This window comes from Antrostomus carolinensis, unplaced genomic scaffold (genome assembly GCF_000700745.2).
Source record: "Antrostomus carolinensis isolate BGI_N321 unplaced genomic scaffold, ASM70074v2 scaffold11059, whole genome shotgun sequence".
NCBI lineage: Eukaryota > Metazoa > Chordata > Aves > Caprimulgiformes > Caprimulgidae > Antrostomus > Antrostomus carolinensis.
The window spans coordinates 31,116-46,083 of record NW_010337892.1 but is presented as its reverse complement, the minus strand read 5'-3'; the positions used below and the strand labels follow the sequence as shown (position 1 = coordinate 46,083).

The 14,968-nt window shown below is 43.1% G+C and overlaps 1 protein-coding gene across 1 annotated transcript in view; it reads right to left on the bottom strand.

Annotated features, from left to right (window-relative positions):
- Positions 1 to 13,379, bottom strand: part of TSPAN7 (tetraspanin 7) — a gene marked incomplete at its 5' end in the record, with an annotated part of 19,840 nt that extends 6,461 nt beyond the window's left edge. The window contains 5 exons of the mRNA XM_010175327.1: positions 2,714 to 2,797; positions 7,343 to 7,498; positions 9,319 to 9,414; positions 10,891 to 10,965; positions 13,179 to 13,379. Coding sequence (XP_010173629.1) covers positions 2,714 to 2,797; positions 7,343 to 7,498; positions 9,319 to 9,414; positions 10,891 to 10,965; positions 13,179 to 13,379 — 612 coding nt within the window. The remainder of the gene's footprint in view (positions 1 to 2,713; positions 2,798 to 7,342; positions 7,499 to 9,318; positions 9,415 to 10,890; positions 10,966 to 13,178) is intronic.
- Positions 13,380 to 14,968: the final 1,589 nt, after the last annotated feature.

The following is a 14,968-nucleotide window of genomic DNA, read 5'->3' as shown; positions in this document are numbered from 1 at the left end:
CCGGGCATCCCTGCCAGCCACAGTTAACCTGAAATCAATTTGTAAACACTGGCCCTAATTGGGTCCAGCAAAACAGATTAGGCAGTAAATTATACCTATAGGCCACCTTCTATTCTTCACACCCCTGGAGAACTGCATTATTCTCCCCTGCATCCCCTCTCTTCTCCTTTTCACACGTCTGCAGACACCCCAAGCAGCTGAGTATCTACGCGGAGTGCCAGAGCCTTGAGCTGGCGCTGGGGAGCCCCATCCCCAGCTGGCAGCAGGGCAGGCGCGAGCTGCCAACACCGCCCCAAAACACGCTTCGGTTTTCACTCAGAGCCGTGGTGGTAAAGTGCCTTCCCCTCATGCTGCCTGCAGCCTGCCACGCCAATCTCACCCTGCGCCAAAGGGCCCCTGTCACTCTGAGGCCGTGCTCTGCCCGCGCTGCCGCCCGCATTCCTCTATGGAGCTCACAAACAACCCATGGCCTAGAGTAACATCCTGGCACATGCCTAAATACTAACAAATTAAGCAAATGAATGTCAATCATAGAATCATAGAATGGTTTGGATTGGAAGGGACCTTAAAGATCATCTAGTTCCAACCCCTATGTTGCATGATTGTTTTAGAATATGACATTTGCAGTAGTGCCATGTACTCTCTGCAGGGAGGAGGCAGATTGCCTCTCAGGAGTTGTTAGTATTTTGTAGAGATACTGCACTCTTTCTACAGTCTTCCTCCTAGATGCAAACAACTTTCAGTCAAGATAAGAAGATGCTTTGCTTATCGTATGTACAATACAGCAATGAAAGGCTTTCGAGTAACATTGGTCCTGACTGAGGCATTTGCCCCAGCAGCATATGAATTGTAAAATTCTACTCATCCCATTTTTCTTTTGGTTAGTTTTACATGAGGCATTTTAAAAGATGCTTTATAGCCTTCTGGCTGTCTAGAAACAAAACTGAAGTAAGAGCTCAGAGTCCTATAGCAGTAATCAAGTCATACTCCAGGAGAAGAGTATCAAGACAACTGTGACCATTCAACAAGAACTAGAATAGCTTACTAAAAAAAACCCCAAAAACCAAAACAAGCCCAAAAAACCCACAACTCCCCCTGCTCTAGGCACCAACAGCTCCACACTGGGGGTTTCACTGCTTCTGGATCCCAAAGACCAGACATGCATGCACACACTCTCTGTGGCTGGTGGTATGATGAACTAATGTTTACACCCACATGAAACAGGCTGATGGGCCAAATCATGGGCTTCTCACACCTAATGCCTAGGCTACAAGGCATCAGGTTTCCAGATATGTCCAAGGCAGAGCAGTCAGCTGGCCTGAGCCCAAACAGTTTTAGAGCTCTTTCGGGTTGCACATACATTGACCCAGAGGATGTGGTGTCCATTTTCCACATGGCTTGGGCACAGTTACTCTGAAAAACCTGGAGGCCACTGTAACTGCTGAACAAAGTAAACCTCAGAGTGATGTGACTAAAACACAAAGCATGCTGAGCACGGGCTGACCACATAGGGCAGCAGGGGCAATAGGGCAGCCACAGCCCTCCCATTAATTCACTTGCCCATCACTGGCAACAGTCAGTGTCAAATCACCTGTTTTCAGTGCAGCACAGTGTAAACCTACAGCTTGCTAACTAAACTCATGAGTTTAGTCAAATAATTTTTCCTAGCACCTCATTTTTTCTAACTGCTGGATAAACCCAAGTCATTCAAGAGATATATTCATATTTTCAGTGTTGCCTCAGGACTCAATTTTTAATATTGTGTAAATGAAGCAAATGAATGTTGCATGTTTGTTTTAGAATATGACATCTGCAGTTGTGCCATGTACTCTCCGCAGAGAGAAGGCAGATTGCTTCTCAGGTAGAAACTGTTCAGGCATCATACGTGTCGCTGTGCATTTTTGCCAAACCATTCTGCAAGCGCTTTTGCATTGTCTGTGTTTCCCTCTCTCTCATTTTGACATGTTTCCAGGAGAGTCCTTGCCATCACACACAAAATGACTAGTATAAAGGAGCATCTTGTTAAAAGATGCAGGTGTTTTCCTGCCCCCTTCTTGATCAGTAGATTCTGACCAGATATTTCGTTTCCTAAACTCCTGTCTAGGTAAAGACAATTTGAGTATCAGGGAGCAGCAAACACCTTCTTAGCTCTCCTCTTGCCCCTCCCATGCCAAACTCCTTTTGGTGCAGTTGGTTTAATAATCTGATTTTGGCAGATCTCTGCTCAGTGTTCAGCGCTGAATAGAAAAAAAAACAACCCCCAAAGCAGTCACCAAAACCAGGTGCCCCCTCCAGGGTCCAGGTCCAGGATGGGGAGGCCTGAAGGTACACTCTTATTTGAATTCTAGACTCCTTTAAGAAAAAGTAAGAACACTTAGAAGATAGAAGCCTATCCAAACAATGGATAAGCTATTTGTCTTCTTAGCTGTTTATGCTCCATTTAAGCCAATGTTTTATTGGGTTAACCTCTATTTGACCCAGTGGAGGGACAAGTTGTTTTCCTTGAGCTAGTCATTAGCTCAACCGTAACTGATATTCCCAAGGAGAAACTTCATTTAAGTTGAAAAAAAGAAAATCAATGAACAGATGACCTCAGGACTAATGAGCACGCTGAGTTCAGTCCCTTTCCATAATCCTTCCTCCCTTGAAGTCTGGGCAAAAAAGAAGAGAGAGGGTGAAAAAAAGCGGGGGAGGGAAGTGTTTATGCACTTACCTGTGAGAATGCAATCCCAAAAGCCACACCAGCTATGATTCCCATATTTGTCTCCATAAAACTGGTCACCAAGTCGTAACAGCCCTGGAAAACAAGCATAATCATTCCTTGTATCGACCTTCCCTGCCATGAATGCATACATACAAATTTCTCATTTAAAATGGACTTGGGCTAGACAATATTTTTGCCGTAATTTCCAACAATGTCACCTTTTTATTTAATAGCAATTCTGAGTGACGGATGGAAAGTGGTGGCAAAACCAGTTCTTTTTAGAAAGAAATGTATTTCAGTGCTTTTAAAAGCTAAATGTGATGTTGCACTCATTTTTATAGGTCTTACTAAAGTCAGTTCACATTGTTTCAAAAAACATTAATATAGCTTTGACCCGAAACCAAACCAGTAACAATATAAGATAATGTTATAATATGATACAGGTGTCAAAAATGAATAAATGATGCTCATCTCCTAATACTCCAGATATTTAATACAAGCATACTTCAGGCATCCAGTGAGGCATCCTGCTTGCCTTCGCCTGCCAAAGGACACCAGGCAAAGTACTGAGCAGTACGTAACTTTAAACCATATAACAAAACTATCAAGGGCTTTGTATGAAGTTTTTTTGTTCACTTGCTCTTGGACATAAAATTCCCTGTCCTGCTCCCCCAAACCCTATTTTCTCTCTCTAGCTCAGACCTTGACTCCATCAGCTGACTTGCTTCCTCATGCCTCAATTCACAGCCCACACTGGGGTCAGAAGATTCATACACATTTCTCCTCTTCTCTTGGATAGGCTTTTTTGAGGTGTTCCCCTCAGTGTGATAATTTTCACCAAGTTTTTACCCTCACTTACTCTACTCCTCAAAAAAGTGTTTGAAATTAGCTCTCCTAGTTTGTGGTGTCTAAATGAGTCTAAACAAGAGATGCAAAACTCAAAAAAAAAAAAAAGGATAGCGTATATTTTTCCTTTCATTACTAACCCATCTGCCTACACAATCCAAAGCTACCTCGTGGCCCCTTTTGCCATGCTTCCTCAAATAACAACCACCACTCTCAGTGTAAAGCCAGTCCCAAGGCATTTTATTTAACATTATAACTTTATCCACTTTAACAGAACTTGGAAAAACAGAAATAACAGTGAGTTCTCTTTCCCAGTCTGAACTTCTGTCCTGTACGAGAGAATTGTCTCCGCATTCCCCCTCCATCCACACTCCCCTCACTTCTGCAAACACTTTAGGAACTCTTTACACGACTTCAGAGCATTAGATGCTTGTAAAAAATAACAGCTAGAAGGAAAGGATGATGTCCTTTGTTAGAGACAGGTCATTCACAAACTAAATTGTATAATTTCTTTAACCTCTCTTATAACATCAGAAGACATTTTATTTAATCCTGAGAGTAATGAAGTGGTAAACCTAACAGTAGCTGAGGACCAGCACAGTTGTAATTCAGTACTGAAACGTTTAAGTGTACATATTAATCCTTAATTACGTTTTAGAACAGTGTACAGTATGTCAGATTCTAGCTTGCTTATTTAACATATCAAGCAACTATAGTTGTGTGCATCTTACACATTAAGAAATGAGCTTAGATTTCTCAAGCAGTGCTTTCATTCTGCCTGACACAGCTTAATGTTCTCCCAGCTCTTCTGAAATCTGTTCTGTTCAACAGCCTTCAAGAGATGCAACATCTAACAGCAATGGTAATTTGAGGGAGACAGAAGATCTCGTTAAAAAAACATGAAAGGGAGATAGTTTTGATCACTCTCCTCGTTTGAAGACTGTGTTTTCCCAAATCACAATCATCTGTTTCCTGAAGTGCGTTGCATAAATACGGCTTAATTGCTCAGTCTTTACTCTGCATGGAGTGAGAGTGCAAGAAGCACCCAAGAGTTGCACATACAGTACAGAAGTATGTGAAGCACTGTGTGCACACATCTGGGTGATGATTCAGAGGACAGAAGTGACAATTTAGCAAGTATCCGGTCATTCTCCAGTCCATGCATCTGTTCCTTTATTAAGATTTTAGAGAGAAGCAGTTCTTGAGATTTGTTGGTAATGAGCTCTGAAGATTAAAAGCACTATATGAACATTAATTAGCTAATCTTAATCATAGCTCTTAAAAGCCAGGTATTAGTCCCCTCTGAGATGAAGAAACAGACAGAGAGACTAAATGATCTAGCCAAGGTCACTGAGCAAGTTAGTGGCAAAGTTGGCAAAGAAAATTCAGGAATGTTGTCTTTTAGTCCTGCAATTAGATCATTAGTTTAATCCTCTTTGGATAATTCATCATTAGTTCTCACAAACTACTAGTAATTTTATTAGCTCATTGAGAACTTGTCTTATTGATAGTTTTGTAAGATCCCTCAAAAAGATGTATTCCAAATATATTTATCTACAGGGACGGTAGCAAGGGTCTTCCGCAACACAGACAATACACACTTTCCTTTTTCTCCAACACACACAGAGCTAAGTGCCTATTTCCAAGATGAGCAAAGGGCTTGGATCTGAGGCTGTGATGTTTGCTTTCTATCTGAAGTGAAAGCACAGGGCCACACAACAATTCCTCCTGCTTACTGTTTATTCTCATGCCCCTTTCAGAAACATTCCACCTTGCTCAAATGTTTGGGACAACTCTGAGATCTCACAACTGCTGAAGAGAAATCTTTACAACCTTTGATTTCAAATGGCTGTCTTGGAAAATGTGATACAGTTTTTTAGATGTCACAGGACATTCACACTTCCCCTACATAATTAAATCAAATAATTAAGTCAACTGCTTCCTGAGGAATCATCATTCCTCTTCTGTCAGTCAAGTTGTGCATTCACAGGAGAGATGCTTAGGAGCAAGCAGGGCTGGAAGTGATTCACTAGCCCCGGACTAGTGCAAGCTCATTCATCCCTCAGCTCCTTCCCACAATTTTGCAGGCATCCTTTGCCAAGAGGAACTCACAAGTGGACAGGGATTTCTCTGTGCAGGCAGAGCATGCAGAGCAAGCCCGGCACTTTGGGGAAACATCAGACCAGTGGTGGGAATCCAAATGGCACCCACTTGGTTACACAGCCAGGAAAGGTTGAGTGCATGGCCATCCCAAACTGGAAAGGTGGGACCTGCTGGTAGAGTACCAGTCACACCAGAAAGCTTTCCTGCTGGTAAGGTGGGCAGAAGCAGGGGCTCAGGATGGGCTGCCCAGGAGGCACTATGCTTGCAGGGGATGCTGGCCGTACTGCACATCTGCTAGATCCACCTTGTCCTGCCTCTCACCTTCTTTCCACTTCTACAAAACCAGAAAGTTACTAGAAGTTCAAAAAGTGCAACTGAACGGAGTGGCTCAGCCTTCATACTTATGCAGCCCAGCAAGACTACTTTACTGGTGGCCACTCTGTTTTGTAACAGATGGACGTCACTCATGTTCCACATATGTCAGCAGCAAGTGGCTCTCATTAAACTGTTACAGAAAAGGAAGGCTTAGTGGAAAATAAACCTCTAGTATATTTTTTTTATTGCATGCTAGAAAATGTTATCCACTTGACTGGTTTTCAAAGAAAGATGTTTCAGGTTGTGCTCAGCCACCACTCCAACCTCCCGATTCACAGCTGACCGAGGTGAAAAAGAGAGAAACAGAAGACAGAAAGGCATTTCCCTATTTCTCTTGTTTTTTGCTCAGGATTTTTATTTATTTTTTTAAATTCAACTCTGAAAACAAAAACAGAAAATAAAACAATCCAAGCTTGCCTAAGCTATACTGCAACTTAGCATGGCCACAATATCATTCCTTTTACCAACAAACTGTCTGTTGCCTCTCTTGCAAATCTCAAGTGAGAAACAAAGGACTGATGATGCACTAGCACTTAAAGCAATAACTTGAGCTGTATTTCTGCAGTGCAGTGTCTGCTATTTATGCTGCATTATTTTCTCTTCATTCCTCCCTTTCTTTGTGTTTTGTGTATTTTTATTCTCCAATTATTCATTTTCTTTCTGTTTTCCTGACTTGCTCCTTCAGATGACCCCAGGAGAGAGGTCACTTTGGCTGTGCTATGCTTGCAGCAGCGCATATGAAAAGATTTTAAGAGTCACTGTCAATGTAGCAGCCAACCACAACGCTTGTTGTCCATCACCTGTGTTTTCTCTCTTTGGGATGACAGTTAGGCTGTGGCACTGAAATTACTGTTTGAACATAGGCAAGAGTAAGTAAGTCCTTCCCTTCATGTAGCTACGACTTTGTCCTCAACAAAACCCCACTGTATTCAGTAGGAGCAAGCAAAGAGAAGAGACAGAGAAGCGCTCGGACTGACCTAACCCTCGAGGAGCTGAGCGCACGTGCCACTCGTGGTCCTGTACCTGGCCAGCACTGCCTCTGCCTGCAGTGCCATACCACAACCTCTGCTGTGAGGAAGGGGAACAAATCCTCTCCTCAGCAGAAATGTCGCTGCATCTGGTCATTTGAGAAAGGCCAGCCTGAAGAATTTGAAAGCAAGCGGAGGGCAAAGCCCAACCTTACCAGCACTCCAGCCCAACACACACCTTACCAAACAACCATTTGAAATGAAATGCAATTGTAAGCAGCCACATACTCCGCTGGTGTCCTGCATGGTTTCATAACAACTGCCTTTAGTACAACTTTACTGGTACCTTCTGGTTTACTTTAGTGGCAGCCACAGTCATGTTGCGCAGATCCTGAGGATTACAGTCACTGGAGTTCATGCAACAGCTTGTAGGGATGCCGTGTTTGAAGAAGTAAGGGCTGGTGCTCCAGTTGGTGTAGCTCTGAATGCCACAGCAGCTCAGCTACAAGGAATAAGAGGCAGATTAAAAAAAACCAAACAAACCAGAATTAACTGGTACAGAATCATCACTGCCCACTTAATAAGCTCATAATCCAAATAAAGACAGGTTGTCTCCAGTTTTGAAAAGTAGATACCACCCCCTGCCCCATTTATCACAAAAGTGGCAGGAATGTCATTTCCAGAAGATGGGAGCAGATGACCTACTTAAAAAAAAGGTATTTTATGTGCAGAGCTATTATTTGTAACATTTGACAAAGGTCCAGCCATAAAGCCATCTTTTTTAGTTGAAGGTCTGTTGGGTTTTTTTCATTGTTTGTTTCCTTTGCTTATTTATTTATTCAATTAAAGTTGACGTTGGAAATTCAAGAGAGAGTCTCACAATGCAGTCAAGAAAAATGGCCTTAAAAAACCCAAAGCATTACATAGAACTACATGTAACACTTACAGGGTCAAACTAGTACAGATCGTTAAGGTGAAACAAGCCTCTCTAACTCACCAAAATAATTTCTTTGAAAATTCACTGAGCCATGAATAGAAGGAGAACATGTGTTCACAGAATGGGTCTATGAAATCAACTGAAAAACCATATGCTGGGAAGGATGTTCTGCTCTAGATGCTAAGCTAGAAGATAGTCACTCAAAGGTATGGAGTATGTGCTCTGTGGGCTTAGAAATGGAGTTCCTGTAAAAACAGAGCTACAAATAAAATTTGTAGCACATTTTGCTATGACAGAACAATTACTCAAAACTACTTAGTTTAGCCAACACCATGGAATCAGAAGTTCAAAATACAGGTTAACATTAGGCAAATAGACAATTTGATGTCAGAATATACTCAGTTTAGAGCAGTGCATTATTTGCTAACTCGGAAAAGCCAGGTTAGAGGCACAGTTTCAAACATGCTGAGGAGTCCAACATAACAGCTTTAATTTCTAAAGAAGATCTAGAAGTCATCAATACAATTACATTAAAATTTCAGCCATTCAGCAAGTTACAATCATATGAAAACTAAATTGGCTCATAGAATGTATTGTGAGCTGAAGGGATAGCTTCTTGCTATGGTACAGTTTCCAGGTGGAATTTAAATGTGACTTTTATTGCTCTGTGTTGTAGTTGGTAGACTTGGCCCCTTGTGGTTGGCATCTCCAACTAGTTTGGCCATGCTGTGGCATTTGCTCGTGCCCTGTGCCCTGGAAGGCAAGGCAATCTACCATTGCCCTGCTACCGCACCCCATGGGTCAGAAAGGCCCTTCCACCGAGCACCTAATCCACCCCTCTAGCCCTGAGAACAGCTTTCATTGCCGACCTCAGCAGCACATTTGTCCATCCCCTTTTCCTCTGGAGAAAATATACTCTGTTTCTTCCCTTAACTCACTAGGTCTCCTTTGCCAGCCTCTCGCTGTATTTCTGAAGAGAACTGCTGCAGTTTATTAGTGATACAGGATGCTAGATTATAAAATCCTCCTTCATCCAGCTCAAATTCACAACATTTCATAATCTTATTGACCGATTCCCTTAAAAACACCTTGTTCTTAAGGGATAAAACTGTCTCCTAAACCTAATTAAGATTTGGGACCAGCAACAAGCAAGTGGGACAGGCCCTGTCTTTATCAGGTAGCTTGTTCATTAAAACTTAGGCAGCTTGGACAAGCATATCAGTTGAAACAGTTTTGCTTTAGATCAGTTTTGCTAGTCCCTAATTTTGCTTCCAATATACAGCTTGCAGATTGAGCCATCCACACTTCATGTTCTGTGATCAAATCTGAATGTATGCTTTGTCTTTCTCTATTTATTAATTTTTAATATGCAGTTTTAGACTTACACTTTCCTGTACGTTATCCACTGCATGGCTCCGCTCATCGTTCTTGTTGTAATTCTGGATTGCTTCAGTGTATGTCCTAAGGAATGTATCCTTGATCTATGAGGGTGAAGAAACAAACAGCCCATGTGAGCAATGGAAAGTATAACATCGGAAGCAGTTTTCACAGGAAGCAAATGCATTTCCAAACCTAACAAGGCACCCAAATTAGCCTTTCCCACTCATTTTTAAGTGCGCTTTCAGAGCTGGCAGAGCTCCCTGTTAACTGTCAGGAGGCACTCGTGCCATTTTTCAAGTGAGGTCTATCAGACATAGAAAGAAAACTATCCCAGCAAACTGCTGTATTTTAAAAAACAGAAAATTACTTAACCTACAAGAAAGATATGACTTGATGCTTTTTTCCCCAAACACACTGTTCCAGCACTAAGTCTGAAGGAGGTTGACTGCTTTTTTCTCCTCATGGATGCCTGGTGGCAGCCAAAACTTGTGCAAAATCCTTGGTGACAGGAGCCAGTGGCATCAAAAGAAGATGTAAATCCCCTGACCAGACAGCAGCCCTCGTCCCCAGCACCAAAGGTGTTTGGGTAAGGAACTAGAGGTCTCTCAGCTGGAGAAGGTCAGGCACATCACTGGGAAAGGCACTTTGACTGGGTGGTAAAAGGGTTGGATAGCAGATATTTGGGCAACCCGCATGGCTGTGACCTTCACAAGAGACTGCCTCACCCAAAAGGGAGCAGCAACCTGACACTGAGGTTAGGCCAGATTAAATGGCAATCCTCAGCAGATAGACAGGTATTTCAGGATCAAATTTAAAACTATCCACCACTTGCAAGGGTAGACACCAGATAAGACTATAGCAAGGGAAATCTCATGTCAAAAGAGGAGACTACAAAACCAGTTAATACAAAGAGAAGAGACAAGGAGGGTCTCTAGGGTTGTCCTGGGTCAGCACTAACAGCATGTAGGTCTATGACTTGAAACCAGAAATAGACCCAATTACAGTGGATAAAGCCAAAGTGCTACTACAAATCTAGACCATCATGCTTTTTTAAAGCTTCTTCATGTCCCAGTTTCCTACCTCACTCTATTTCTAATCTCTCCTTATTCTCAGGATAGAAACAAAATCCCATCCCACTTCTTCCCCCTCAAAAAAAGAAAAAGATTTACTAAACATCAAGTCTGGTCTGATACAGAAGTGCTCTCTGCCTTATATAAACAAGCACTTGCCTGGCAGAAGAAGCTGCTTTTAAGAAAGGTATTTAACCTATTTTGCAGGCTTCAGCATATGTAAAAGAGTAAAGAAGATCTTGCATGATGGGCACACAAAAAATGATAGCTCCAGAGTAAATTGTCAGGCAGCTGAGGCCAAGAGCTTTGGCTAAATCCCTTCATTTGGAATCGCATCAGTTTTTAAGAGCTGTACATGTTATTGTTGCACATCAGCTGCATCCCTGGAGATGTGTATGGAGCTGCCGAGCTCAGCGACCTACACATTCTCCACGCTCCAGAGAACTTCTCAGCAGCTCCTGCCCAGGGAGGCACTGCCATATGCAACCTCAGCAGATTTCCACCTACCTCATGGCGAAATACAAATCCTGAAATGCCAGCCACGAGCTCAGCCAGGAACACCAGGGACAAGAACATGGCATACTGAAAAGGGAGGAGGCAAGAGAAGTCAGAACGTGACAGGCTTTTGTCTCAGCACAGATACTGCTCAGTTATCACATAAAATTTAACTTTCCACTCTAGACACCCTTTAAAGATGTTAACAAACCAAAGGTCTTTCAGGGGCGACACATAGGTTATTACCTGAATATGTGTTTATACAACTCATAAACAATATATATTGTCTAATTACTGAATTTTCTGACATTTCTGTTCCCACGTTTTGTAGCGTTCTTATATAAATTAAAACACACTAACATGCCAGAGATGGATCCAAGTCACTCAGGTTTTGATCTTGCAATAAGGAATACAAACAGACCCTTTAGGTTTGCATGGCACTCTGCTAAAGTAAATAGGCTTCTCCAGGTATTTTGGTTCATAGAATGGTTTAGGTTGGAAGGGACCTTTAAAGGTCACCTAGTCCAGCTCCCCCTACAGTAAGTTCATGTTTATCCATCTCACTGCTAGACTGGGATTTGCTGCCTAATTCCTCAGGTTTCTCCAGTGAATGAACTGAACCCCTGACTTCATTGGAAATATTCTCAGGGTGATACTAGACAGATGCCTCAAATACTTTCCTGAGCCAAGGCACGCGTTTGGCTTTAGAAGCCGCATTTGGATCCAGAGCAAAATAAACCTTGAAAACAGTGCTTCCAGTGTAGACACTCCAAACTATTAAAAATACATCTAAGCAGAAATAAAGAAGGTAAAGAAAAAATGCAAAGTGGGATGGTAAAATTTGAAGTAGGCATTTAATCTTACAGAGGCAAAATTACCTTTTTTCTCCACATGCTAAATAACAGTTAATTGAAAAGGGAAACATTTTAAATTAAATTTAGTCCTAGCAGGATTTACTGGAACGAGGGACGCTTATTTTTGGTGGAAAATTGTTGGGGAAAGGAGGACAACAGTGAAGGAGAAGCAGAAAAATCATTCTCCACAATTAATGCAGCTGTCAAATCACTGCCTGTGTTCTGTTCAGAAGATAAAGAATGAAAATAAAGTCATGTGCTTGGAACAGCACATGCCACTCTAAGTGGCATACATGACTTACAGAGCAACCAGCAGAGCCTGAATTCCTATGAATTTAGATCTTCTTTCACCTTTATCCACTTCCCATCTGGTCTGCAGCAACTCCGACAAGCCTCTACACGTGCCCTGACAGCACATCACCAGCAAGAGACAGCAGCGGCGCGCCTGCGACAGCGCTGGGTACATGCCGACTGGCCACCAGCATATACCTGCTGACTGATCTGCAGCTGCTGCCTCTCCCCTACTGAGCCATCAGTTGAGGAAATTAACTCTCTTTAAGATGTCCTTTTTAAAAATCCAGTTCAAACTGGAGAAGAATCATCCCATCTCCTTAGAAAGTCAGCCCCAAAATACTGTAGCAGGAGATGCACTGTACTGTCAAGCCCTTTTCCACTGTCTCAGTGCATCACAAATGCTATTTCCACCCTTCAAATTACTACACATGTAGGATTTTGCTCCTGAATATTCCTAGAAACACAATTTATCATATAGGTTTGCTTAAGCTATAGTTGCTTTGCACTTTAAGGTGTGCTGGAAAACTCAGAACAGAGAAACTTACAGGTTAAACTGGACTGAGACAGCTGCTGTACCTCTGCTTAGTGTACCTCAAGCCCATGCTGCTTTTGAGATGAGGACAAACATATTATAAAGAGTTTTTGTTTTCTTTTTTTTTTTTTTTTTTTTTTTCCTGGAGTTGACTTGTTTTATTCTAGTGAATGTTAGGAGAAAAAGAAATGCTGGTGTGCTTTTAGAAGATACCAACTATTTTTTCCACAGATTTCACATCAGAATGTTAAAATGATCCCTTTAAAGTATACTTCAAATGAATTTCATATTTATGATGCTTTGGACATTTTTAAGATTGTAAATATACCTATCTATCTGGCTCACAGGAGCATTTCACCCTGCTCCCAACCACACATGGGCCTGTACGCTGTGCGGTAGCAGAATTCATTCATACTCAATCAACAACTGGTTTTGGCAAAGATTTTTTTCCCCTTCTTTGTCCAAAAGACACACGTGTTGAACATTAAGATCAATGAAATCTAGCTTATGTGCCTAAAAAACCATGTTAACATCTGGTGAAGCTTGGCAGGGGGTGGGGGAATCCCAATACACCAACAAAACCTCTTCCCCTCTTCCTTAAGGCACTTCAGCATGCTTACCAGTTTCAGCATCCATGGGCTGCCACGACAAGTGGCAAAGCAGCCAAAAAGCCCAAAGACAATGATTGTGGTACCCGTCCCAATGAGCACGTAGGGGGCATTGGTGGAGTTCTCAGCAATGAGAGAGATGTACGTGCCAAGGGTGAGCTTGCCCCAGACACCGACTGCGAGGAGGATAACACCTGTGATCTGCAAAGCAAGAGGAGAAAGCCGTCAGGAGCTACCAGGGAAGGCATCCAAATTCAATATACAGTGATTCTGAAAAGATTCATTGGTGCTGCTGTGTTGGTAGAAGTAAGCCTCAAGACTTACTAACTCCAGAGGGAAGGAAAGAGTAAATTAATTTCCAGCATCTGGAGATGTTATGTTAAGTCTGCCACTGGAGGACAAATATCTAGGACTAATCACCTTGAAGCTGATGATTGCCGAGGGAGGATGGAGCGTACTGCCTGCACGAACAGGCTCTCTGCTCCTACAGCACACTGAGAGAGATGGCCAACTCCCTCACTCTTACCAAAAGCCAACAATAACTGCCGTCTCACACCTCCTGAGTTTTGCCACAAGAACTGCCTGAACCACAAAAACCTGCTGCTTGATGACCCGTCCTTCTTAAAGCCTAAGCTGCAGGAACACGAGCATCCCTTGCAGTGCATGACTCTGGCAAGTGAGCCTTCCCCCATTCCCCAGGCCATACAGCAAGCGAGCCCCTGGCTGTGCAGAAGCCTCCCCCCCTGACACGGGTTGGGAGGACACCAGTGGGCCCTGATGTCCACCAAGCCTCTTGCCTGAGATGTGCAAGCAGAGGCCACCACCATGCCACAGGGCAGCCGGGGCACACAGGCTCCCAGCACGGACATAGGTGAAGCCTACGGTGTGCCATACACCGACATCAAGCAGCGGTCACAACAGGGATGATGCCTGCACCTCCTGCTGATCATCACCTGATGCTGACACATCAAGTCTGTACACATGTAATTCATTCCCACAGAGCAACCAAAGGTGGGATGCAAAGGGCCAGTCCTGAGCGACAGCTCTGCAAACGCTTCCTGAATTCCCCCAAAACTTCTCACTAGCTCCTCCAGGCCACTGCCGAGGGGCAGGAGCAGAAGAAATCACAGAATCATAGAATGGTTTGGGTTGAAAGGGGCCTTTAAAGGTCATCTAGTCCAACCCCTCTGCAGTGAGCAGGGACATCTTGAACTAGATCAGGTTGCTCAGGATGTCCTGACTGTATTCTTTTGTTTGCTTTCCAAGTTTTCTCTTGTGAACATCTTTACACTGCTGTGAAATTTTGAAATTCAACACTATTACACCAGGGTTGTCCCGCAGTTGTGAGGAGATCCTTGTTCACAGTTATGTTACCCCTAAAAAAACCACAGCTGAGCTACACTGTAATATCTTTCAGCTATTTTTCATCCAGGTTGGTGTGAATTAATTCAGGGAAGCCTTCTTGAAGGAAAAAAGGAAAGTAGCCTTTTGACTTTTTTACCTAGGCTGGCACAAAGGACTATGCATGGTGCGGCTCCATCACTGCCTTCCCATCGTGCCCTTTCCACCATCCTGCTGCTTGGCACTAGCAGGCAAAGGAGCCTGTCCTCTGCTCGACCAGTGTCTGCGGCAGTGGCAGCAAGTGCTGTTCTGGTGCAGCATTTCTCTCTCTCTGGAGAGGGAACTGCGTTCAGCAGAGCTGCTGAAAAACCACAGCCACCTAAGGAAAATAGCACCTAAGGAGGAGGAGGATACAAAATAGGTGCTCCGAAGAAAGATACAGGGGGAGGGATGCAGGGGAA